This window comes from Hippocampus guttulatus, chromosome 2 (genome assembly GCF_054856545.1).
Source record: "Hippocampus guttulatus isolate MCC_2025c chromosome 2, RoL_Hgut_1.0, whole genome shotgun sequence".
In the NCBI taxonomy this organism is placed as follows: Eukaryota; Metazoa; Chordata; class Actinopteri; order Syngnathiformes; family Syngnathidae; genus Hippocampus; species Hippocampus guttulatus.
The window spans coordinates 8,749,629-8,760,880 of NC_141262.1; the positions used below are offsets into that span (position 1 = coordinate 8,749,629).

The 11,252-nt window shown below is 40.0% G+C and overlaps 1 protein-coding gene across 2 annotated transcripts; it reads left to right on the forward strand.

Moving 5' to 3' along the window:
- The first annotated feature begins 438 nt into the window (after nucleotides 1-438).
- LOC147208406 (putative monooxygenase p33MONOX) lies at nucleotides 439-9,976 on the forward strand. 2 transcript variants are annotated; one of them, XM_086134486.1, is made up of 9 exons: nucleotides 439-606; nucleotides 1,399-1,518; nucleotides 1,944-2,131; nucleotides 2,572-2,677; nucleotides 3,956-4,083; nucleotides 7,011-7,162; nucleotides 7,293-7,462; nucleotides 9,066-9,205; nucleotides 9,305-9,976. In XM_086134486.1, the coding sequence occupies exons 2-9, from the start codon at nucleotides 1,491-1,493 to the stop codon at nucleotides 9,383-9,385; spliced, it is 993 nt and encodes a 330-aa protein (XP_085990612.1). In that variant the 5' UTR covers nucleotides 439-606; nucleotides 1,399-1,490; the 3' UTR covers nucleotides 9,386-9,976. The 2 variants fall into 2 exon arrangements, with proteins under 2 accessions (XP_085990612.1, XP_085990621.1); XM_086134495.1 differs by having other exon boundaries at nucleotides 9,066-9,976.
- Nucleotides 9,977-11,252: the final 1,276 nt, after the last annotated feature.

An 11,252-nucleotide genomic window follows, 5' to 3' on the forward strand; every position in this document is an offset into this window, starting at 1 on the left:
AATCATCTTCCATAAAAACTCGTAATATGGATGGGTGGCATAGATTTTTTATTATATTTTCCGTCGCTTGAATCAGCACCACCTGGTGGTTCATGGCTCGTGATGCAAAAAGTACAAAATAAAAGCACTAATCATGTGACTTCACGAAGATTTGCGTTTTTTTAAAACTTTTATTTCATTTGAATTATTGGATTGAATTCATTTATCAAAACAAAGAGCAAGTAGCGATGTCAAATGCACCAATAATTCAAGTAACAGACCAAAAAAAAGAAAACTCGGTCAGCTAGAGATTATTTTTGTAATTATAATACGTTACTATCACCACTAGTTTAAAAATCCGTCAAACTATTTCGTTGTTTGTTTCGATCGTCGTTTACAGCTCATCCGTTCATTCCCGGAGTGTCTGGCAATGCTGAAGGTTTGTCACTTCCTAGTGTTGCGTTCAATGACACTGCGTCACGGTGTCAACTGTGACCTCGTCCGGTATGACCAAAAGTCATAGACAAGCAAACAACACGACTGCGCTGTTTGTTCTCTCGCTCGGTCAAATGTGACATGAAGGGAGAGATAATATTTCAAGCGGTGAGGGACGACTGGCAGGTTGGGGTGAGTGATTACATTATAGTGTGCACGCTACGCCGTTGAATGGAAATCAGTAGCGTTGCATGCATGTAGACAAGCCTAACGGTCCGGTAAAGACGAAGCTCACACCAAGTATTCCGAGTGAATATTTGTGTACTTAGGATATCACCTTTAAGATTAAGGCTTGAGCGATTAGTTGTTCTCTTTGTACTTACTCTGTTTGCTGACATGCCACATGCATGCTCACCGGTCTAGCTGTCGGCATATAAAGCAGCACCTCGGCTCATGATCAAAAAAAGAAGACATTTAAAACTATATGCAGTATGCAGCACTGTATGTGCTGGGGAGATGTGGCATTATGATTCTTTTAAATTATCGTGTACATAATTTGTTACGTAATTTATTTGTAGAAACGTATTTACTCTATATTCTTAGTTTCTTTTGTCATGTGTGCACATATTTCAGAACCCCTGAAAATAGTCATTTTTATACACAATATTGAGTTGTTAGTAAATAGGAGGGGAATCTTACATCGACATGTCAACAATGTCTTACGTAACTTACCCTTTTAGCTATTGAGAAGATAAGTAGTTTGTTAAAATGACATCTTCACACCAAGAAAAACATTTATGTAAATTGTCACTCGCCCCCCCCCCCCCCCCCCCCCCGGCTCTATTTGAGGCTGTTCAGAAACCGGACACCATACACAGTGTGCCATCAGTGAAGCATGTTTGCTGTGTTTCTTCAATGACCTGTAAAGCCAATGACAGCTGTTTTATTGTTAATCTAAACTTGTATGTGTGAATTGACATCTAGCCAAGGTTTATACGAGTGGGCACAAATTTGGAGGAGAAGCAAAGTGGAACCAGCAGAGAGACCAGCGGTGAACCCCTCTGACCCGGTGCAGAATGGCCTCAAGACAGGGAGACATGCCAGGTGAGGAATGAATGAATTGATAATTTAGTGTAATAATGAATCACATACAAAATATTGGGTAATTTGCATTAACTGAAATGAGGTGAAGCAGCATGTTGAACTATAGTTATTAACACACATGCCAGGTTCAGGGTTGAAATCTAGGCTACACCCTGTGTGGAGTTTTCATGTTCTCTCATACTTGTATTTTTTTTGGGGGGGGGGGCGGAGTACTCTGGCTTCCTCTCACATATTAACACCATTTATGTCGGGTTAATTGAAGCCTTAAAATGCTCCTTATCTGGTTGTTTGACTCTATGTGCCCTGTGATTGGCTGGCAACCACTCCAATTATTTGCTCTCCATAGATGAGATGGTTCGACCATGTCAAGAATTATTATGGAATATAAACTTAAGTGTGGTGTAATATTCACATCAATACATCAGCTCTAGAATCTGGATCGTCATCCGGACTCTTCGGTGCACTGTCGTTTCCGGTTGGACTGACCCGACATAATATGTGCTACGACGAGCAAATGGATGTCCCGATGCATTCCCCACCTGCGGACTTTGCAGTTAACAGTTTATGGACAGACCCCGTCATCCCAAATCACAAGTTCAGGAAGATCACAGAGGTGCTTTATAATTCTGTTTTGCACTTCCTGACCCAAGCAAATGTATGCTCTGCCTATATTACATGGTGTCTTGAGATACGAGATTTGAGTGATACGAGCTTTTGTTCGGCTGATTGTTTAAGGAATTAATCACGTTGCACAAGCTGTTCAATTAATCACATTCCATTCTATTATATTATTACTATACATTTTTATACAGTACAATATTTTAGGGTTCTACTTTCTTTGTTTCCTTGGGGGGGTTTTTTGGAATGGCTGTAATGGATTATAGGCATTGGCGTTCATTTTAACGGGGAAACGATTTGAGTTATGAGCATGGTCATGGAACAAATGAAACTTGTATCGCAAGGCACCGCTGTTCTTTGAAACCACTGTGAGCTTGTTTCGGAGGTTTTGTGTACGTGCGGTCACATTTAATTTGCTTATGTAACTACAACTAGGAAAGTGAGAGGAGTGGAAAGATGACTGAGGGATTGGAGCCAGCCAAGTCTCCAGTCCCTGTTGTGAAAGCCAAAGCCAGCTCTTTCATGAGCTCTCTCACCAGAAGTAAGTGACAGACCCTTTCTTACTCTTCAACCTCTATTGTACATTTCTTTTTTTTTTTTGCTTACAAACAAAGTAGTGTCCATTTATTCGAAGTGTGAACATTCCACAAATACACGGTGTCCTGTTTACGCAATAACATATTGAGGTTCCAAACATCGTCCGGCCTTGTAAATAATACATTGTCATGCGGCACAAGATGCTCACTCAGTTACCACTTTACTTACTGTTTTTCATTTCATTTCATTTTATATATATGGCCTGGACGTGCTTTTCATACACATATTAATTATTACATTTCAAGGTTATGGACAGCGCATAACTAGTTTGCACAGCAGCGTAAGACGACTTTGTCACGTGGCACAATCAGACACATTCAGTTACGACCGTCTTTTTTTTTCTTTTGTTTTATATTCATGGCCTAAAAGTGATTTCCCTGCACAAAAAAAAACTTTAATTATGACTTAACGACTGTATTATTTACCATAGATCAGTGAGACTACAGCGTGTTACAATGTAAGTCCAAAGTCGGCATACGTCACAACCATGAGTGGAACTCCATCGTGAGTAAATATAATTTTCAATGGTGTTGAATTTCACAATTTGACGACACATAAAATAATCACTGCTGAACCGTTTGTTTGTAAACGTATGAATTTTGCCTAACTTTTATCTGGAATACAGTACAATTAAATCATTGTTTTGTCTATGTCTAAGTGAGATGTCATTCTTTAAACTGCGTCTAATATTACAGTGGTCTTACATTTATATTAAATGTACATTTTTATGAATACCTCTAATTTTTGATGAACAGCCTAATATACAACTGTATTTCAACAGTGCTCATGGTGGGGGGTACTTGGAGAATGATGTCCTTTTTTAGGGGTAGCACATGATGGTGATCTATGGAATTCCAATCTAAGTGCTGGATTAAAAAATCAGTACTGCTTTATACTGAGGTGTTTATAAACTGAGATGAATAGTAAGCTGTGGCTCAACATATAATGCAGTGCAGTCCTACATACACTGCAAACTAAACAGCTGTTAATAATAGACACAGTGCTAACGCGATACCGCTTTAAAGTTTTCAAACCAACATAAGCTTTACTATTTTTGCAAATGCAGACTTACAAAGCTTTTATTGAGTACGATTAATATTGTGTACAGTGTGTATCATAACGCTCTGGACATCCGTGTACTTACCTCCAACTTGTTATTCTAAGATAAGGCACACACTGGCAATGTAGCTGTCTATCATACAATATGTCCCCTTCCTCACAGAGCAGACCCAAGAGAACCTGCAAAGTTTTGAGCACCAGGCAGGGCTGACCGACACTGGGTATACCCCCCATAAGGGCCTGTCTGCTGAGGAGACTCGCTTTCGCCGTCTGATTGACGGCACACAACCCGTAAGTAAGAACGAAATACAACAAGGAACGAAACAGTACGGTCATTAATGATAGTGTTAAGTTAGAATGACATTGAAATACACTCCTAATAATAGTCACTGATGGAGTAGTGCTTCACTCGCCTCACTTTTCCTCAGTGATGGTGTGATGAGAGTGTCAATGTTTGCCTTTCTCTATATGTGAAGTCAGCTGGGGTTGGCACCAGGTAGTAGTCTCTGTAGCCCCACCGCTTGACAGCGTAAGATCGTATGCAGTCCCTGCCAGTCACAACATTAGGCACACCAACAAAGTCTGATGAACTCCTCGATAAGGCAAACATAACAACGCTCAGTTTGATGCACAAAGGCAGATTGATGAAATGAAATGCATTTGTTTGTTTTGAGATAGAAATGCCCTGCATCATAATGTGTTTGTATCGTGTAATGTGTTCCAGTATATTAGGAGCAAAATTACACACAGATCCAAGTGAAATTGTGCTGCTTTAAACCATAGCAAACTTGGAACAAGAAATTGTTAAATATCGTTACGGAAATCTTATGCAGACTTTAATTAGAGCAATCACAAAATTGCTGCCTGTCGAGGTCACTTTTCTGTCCCAGACTCCAGTTCTGCACTGATTTGGGAAATCTTGTGGCCGCCACACCAACAAGTAGTACAGTTCACGCTATCTGTGGCAAGTTTCTCGAAATGAGATCTGTTCTTGGCAATAAAGCCAGTAAATTCATCATAACTTGTTGAATTCTTGAAGAATTTTGACATAAATCACATTGTTAGAAACATCAGACATGCAGTTATGATACCAGACACCGTGGTCATTTTATAATCGGGGCTTTGAAACATTTACATATAAAGTGAAGACCAAACGCTCTTTTTTAATTTTGAAAAAGAGGGATCTGCTAAACACCAACAACTCAGCGATAATGAACTTGCCCTTATATTTAATATTCTTTTGTTTTTCTTGCAATCATCTTGTTGCACACTGTGGAAATCATAGAAACAAAATTAAAAGCTTTGAAAACAAATGTTCTAACGTTTGTTTGTTTTTTAGCCTATTCAAAACATGTTTCAATGAAGCTCAAAATTTAAATATGGGCTCATATTTTTATATGCGAATCCAGAGTAGTGTCTCACCAGTCATGAACCTCACCGCACGTCACTGAGTTAATGTTTACATCAGTGGTGGTAGAAGCAGGTCTTCGTCTGTGTGTTTTGTCTCGAACCAGGGTTCTTCACCTTTATGACTTTAGGCTCCAACTTTTTCTGGATATAATGTCCAAGGGCCCATTCTGAAATGATGATTTGTGTTGATTTATTATTGACCTATTATGTGTGTATTCACTAACTAAATCAAATCCACGTATATATGGGAAGTATATTATTGACAGCAATACAGACTTGCACTGCTGTCATTTTTGCTAGTCTCTTTTTTGGAAAAATAATAGTTGGAAAAAAAATGCTAAATGTAGCAAAAATGTCCTTTAAGTTGGCAACGCTGCAGAGTTGTTCGTAGCTCTTGCTTGCTCCAACACTTGTACTAGTTTTCCACAGGTGTGAAAATAAAATGAAAGCACAACTTTCAAAATAATAGCACTTGATATTTTTCATTTCTTTGACTTCAGGGTCACTGTGAGGGTCAGTCAAAGACTGTGGGTGGGCAGAGTTTGGCATTGACTGCTCTAAACAATAATCAATTATCAAAATAGTTTTTGATTAATTTGATGATCAATTAGTTGTCCATTTAATGTGAGACCTTTGGTCAAATACTCATGACCGTCTGTCAGAATGGGTTAAAGAGAAAGTGTATGGTGTATTTTGGGAAACCCTGTAAAGTACAGTATATATTAAACCAAGGAAATTAAAACGCCCTATGATGACTAACATCACTATTTATGTTATTGCTATGAATGCTATAGAATGAGAATATACGTGTCGATTATTTTACTGTGAAAGAGTGCGATTACCGCAAGCAAAAAAAAAAAGGCAATCCTGAAAAAAACACATTATGTAACACTTGTACCAGCCACGTTGCTATGCAACCCGTACTGTGTGGTACTACAGTATCTCTTTATGAGCTCACGACGCAGCACCGTCTAGAGGCCTATTGCGTACGTTTGTGTCGTTGCTCTTTTGAATCATGGACAAAATAAAGACGGCAAACGTCAGGGAACGTCAGAGAAACATCATTATAAAAAGGTAGGTCCCAAACCGCTTTTTTAAATCCAGCCTGGGGAGGGTTTCGGACCCCGGAAGCAGGCCGCGCCGTAGTCCTTGGTGCTAGCTAACGTTAGCATGGAGACTACACGGCATTTAACTCCCGTATTTGTCCGAATGTGTCCTTCCTTATTTTGTTATTCGGAATTCCGCCTGGGGAATATTGTCGAAAAGTAAGTCAGGCAGTTTTAACATTATTGCTATATACAGCTGAAATGTAGTTCGGCACGCTTGTTTTGTACCAATAGCATGTTGCTATGCGGCAAACATGGCTTGCTTGAAGAACGTTGATAAAGGCTTTAGATTCACATAATTAAACCATCGTTTTATGTAGCCTTAATGTTGTTGTTATGGTCAAAATGACAACGCTTTTGCTCACATTTAGATTATGAGGTTCGTTATCTATGCGGCCGTAATGAAATACGTGAGTTGCAACTGGTTCGTAGTGCCAGTCTACAAAATTTTCACTTTCCATTCCGTTATAACTTAAATGTTCAGAATGTGAAGTCGCGTAGTTAGTGGTATGTCTGAAGTAGCCGAATGTAGTGAAGTAATGGTGTTACACAATTAGGATCCACCAGGGTAAACCAAGTTAAACTTTGCATATTGGTACGGCCGATTATTGTGACGTCTGCTTGATTTTTTTGAGTTTAAAAAAAAATCAAAAATAAATGTTTACTGCACGTTTTCTAGTGATTTTGCCGTTTGTGTTACAGAAGCTGAGAATGTCAATCGGGGACTTCAAAGACGACAGGCTTACAACATCAGCACAATCCACTCCAAGTGGGACCCCCTGCGTCACCCCCTCGGTCACTCCGTCCGTCACCCCCTGCGTCAGTCCCCTCGCATCACCTGCTGTCGCCCGCAGGTAGGCTGCACAGTGTTCACATTATGTTCCGTTGATAGACCATGTGCTTCGTGTCTAAAATTGGCACTCTGCTTTAGTTTGGCACAGTCCCGTATTCCCAACTCACACTGTATCTTTGGCGGGCTTGTAGGAGCTGGTTCCAGCGGAATCCTGTTCCCTTTCTTAGCTTAGAACCCAACAGTCCTGACCACACAACAGACATGGGAGGAAACCAGGGAGGAGAGGACAGGTGGAGCTTCTTTGGGACTCGCTCAGTGGTACAGAAGTCCCCCACTCACCCAGGCTCTGAACCCAACTCAGGTGAGGGACTTGTGTGTGTGTGTTGTGTGTGTGTGTGCATGCGCGCGTGTGTTGGGCTCCACGATACAAACACTGCTACATTGAAGATACTCTACACCAGTGTTGGCCAAAACCTTGACTCAAAACACATATTTACATTTGAAAACTCAGCATATTAGGGCTTGAGTGATTTCAGGATTTTTTTTTTTCTGGCAAATACTTTATGATTTTGTTTCACAATTGTCTTCAAACATGCTTTAGTGCAATATTGACTTTGTACCATCACATTTATAAACATGACAAGAAGTTACATACCATCAAAACGTTAAACGCTAGTACTTGAATAATGCAAGGACACTCAAGAGTCTGTGAAGCAGTCATCTTTCAAGGTTTTTTAAAAAATGGTTCAATAAAGCCAGAACTACTACTTGCTGTTGTACATAACACTACTCACAAAAAGTTTGGTATATTTGGCTTTCGGGTGAAATTTATGGAAAATGTAAGACGTTCATACAACAGTGATATCATATTATGAAAGTAGGATATTTAGTCGAAGGATGCACTGGTGATTTCCTCATTTCAAACACTTCATTGAAATAAAAGTTAACAACAATGAAAAAACACCACAAGAAAAAAATGTCAACGTCTCAACAGCACCTCATGTGCCCTTGAGCATCAATTACAGCTTGACAAGAACATCTCATGCTGTTCACAAGTCAACTTATTTGCTGAGGCATGGCATTGCACTCTTCTTGAAGGATAGCCCTCAGGTCATTGAGGTTTCCTTGGGTGCAGAGTTTTGAGCCTCTACATGGCCACTCAATCACTCTGATCCCAGGGATTTTCAGTCAGATTCAGGTCTGGAGAAAGTGTTGGTCATTCCATTTGAGGTACACCAGTCTACAACAGCCATTCCCTGATGATTCAACCTCGATGAGCTGGAGCATTGTCGTCCATGAAGATGAAATTAGGCCTGTGTTGTCATTCAGGTAGTATGGGCTTGTCACTGTAGGGCAGTTCTGTACCGACTGGACATACCTACCCACACTGTAAGACTGCCACCAACAGGCTGATGTAAACTGTTTTGAATGGTCTGACGTGACACTTGGGTGCCTCTGACCTCCCTTCAACGTGCATGGAGTTGAGTGGCATTCATCATTTGGTTTCGCAGGGCATTGTTCGCAAAGTCGCGGTCATCAGCATGGGCTGAGGCCAAAGGGCATTCACTTCTACATCTTTGTGTGACGCTTCCAGCCTTGATATTTCTGTTGCAACCTGCTGATGACACTCTTAAGCTCAGTGGCCACTAACGTCTGAGAATGTCTTGTTTGAAGCATTAAAATGGCAACGTACTGTTGATCCATTGTTGGGTATTGTCTTGGTCCCATGATGTCAAAATGTGAACAACATGATGAGTATGAATGTGCATTGTTTTAGGAATAAAACTGGTGTCATTTTTTGATTCAACACTTACTATGCTATTGTATATTAAAGTTGGTCGTAATGATGGTACTTGGGGAGCTAACTCTTCAAGTGATGCCAGGCTTAAAAAGTTTGAGAACTCACACACTGGATTTCCATTTGTGTCATCCAAACTCTGGTTTACATCTGCGCTTCCTTGCAGGCTTTTCACTTCAGTCCTACTTTGGCCTGCAGAAGTCTTCGACCATTGCAGGCACCGGGGGCCAGGACAGCCTCACCGTGGGGGACACTGCCAGCCTCATGCCACCCAAGATTGAAATTTCTGGCATGGACCCCAAGCAGGTGCCCCCACGGCCACACAAACTTAAACCGCGGGACATGAATGTCTTAACACCTTCGAGCTTCTGACCAGACGCACAATTATGTCTCTGTCCCCCTCAGTATGTGCTTCCCTGCCTTCCTTCGTCCCCTTGGCAGACCACCCACCCCTCTGTCATATCAGTTCACCGCCATAGTATTTGATATGACTGCACTGTTACTACTTCCATGGGACTGCAGTCTTGCACTGTACTCCATTTCTTCCAAGTAATCGGATCAAATTATGTGGAACAAAATGTTCAATATCCCGCACAAGCATATTACCATCGATGTACAATGACTTATTTTAGTAGGATGATGCGTTGGCGTGCATAAACATGGCATGAGATTGAAGTGGTCAGCCTTTTCTCTTTTTCAGAGCACAACCTCATAGTAAATTGTGTTTTGTTGTATTTTGTTAAGACATCAAAGATTTGTCCTCCCGCTTTGTGTTGGGTGTAACAACTGACCGAAGCAAAAACATTTACATTTAGGACTACGACTTCATGTTAACGCAATTCCAATAGTTCCTATTCTAAGTATGTTGTGTGTGGAACCTTTTGTATAGACTCACAATAGAACTCATGTTAAGATACAAAGCATTGCAGTGGTTGTTTTACATTCAATTTTGTATTTTTTTGTCAAAAAAATCTACTGGTCCTTAAAGTTGTATTGAAAATTGGTAATGAGTGACTAAATAATTGCACACGGGAGATTCACCTCCCACTTGCACGTGTAAATAAATCTACATATGAACTTGGCCTTCATGTTATTTGGTATCTAGCATTCTATTGATGTAACTAAAACTTATGCAAGTGAACAGATGGATCCAAAAACAGCAGAGTATCTGGTTTGCTTGTTTTAAGAGACATGGGCCTCCAAAAAGGGTGTGCTTAACACCCTTATAGAGTTAAATGTACTATAGAGATGTTCAATATGTACAGCATTGGGAGGGACTGGCTCTGCTGGAAAGGAAGGCGGTGCTTAATTACAACGTTTGACCAGGAGATAGCAGCACAAGCTCACATTTTTCAGTTTCACACGCAGCGTAAATCACACTATCGGAGATGCAATGTTGCAGGCTGAACAAAACCAAGTCATTCCGAACTGAAAAAAAAAATAGTGCAATGATAATTACACGTTTTTGAATAAATGATCAAGCCTAGTGACCAAATAGGCTTGAGTATTTTCAAGGTTTTTCTGAAGTTTTGAAACCTATTTTCAGATTTGGAACTTGCAGGATGATACATAGAACAAGAAATACATTCAAACAAACAACACACCCTGTAAGATCACAAGACAGATTTCACGATAGAATAACAAAACGCAAAATTAGAAATGGTCATTTGTCTAGTTTTTGGGTTGGACCCAGTCCAAGTGACGTAAGTATGCTTTGCATGGGAGTAGAAATAGCTCTGAGTTAATTTACAACGATCATCCCTCATAGCCAACCAGAAGGTACAAGAAAACCGCACACGAAGCAATACTTATTTGCATCGGCAGTTATGTAAATAGTCAAAGTAAACTGCCCTAGTCCAGCAACCATTTCCATTAAAATCCTCCGTCCACAAGATGAATATTGATTAAGAATGATATTTTTATTATTAATATCATGATTATTGTATTTGATTTCAGAATTTAATGTTTTGGGTTTATCAGTTCACTCTGCTCATCCAAATTTTGCATTATTGATGCTTTGTATGCTACTTTTTTTGTATCTCGCAAAACTACCAAGTGAAGAAGGGTCCAATTCATACGCTAATGTGGAGAAGTTTGGGCTGTGTGTGTAAAACACATTTACAATTTAAATTAAATTAAAATTTAAAATGTACTCAAATAATTTTTTTCATGAAACAACTACAAGCGAAAAACAACTTAATGCGAGGAATGCTCCAGTACTCTTGATAAAATGTAAATGCTTTCTGGGCTGGATTAAAGAACAGAGGAGGCTATTTGTCGTCCAGTTCTGGTCTACAAGCCCTTGCAGGAAGGGTGTTTCAAGCCAGGGATGAGGTCCGAAAACCTCAGATGA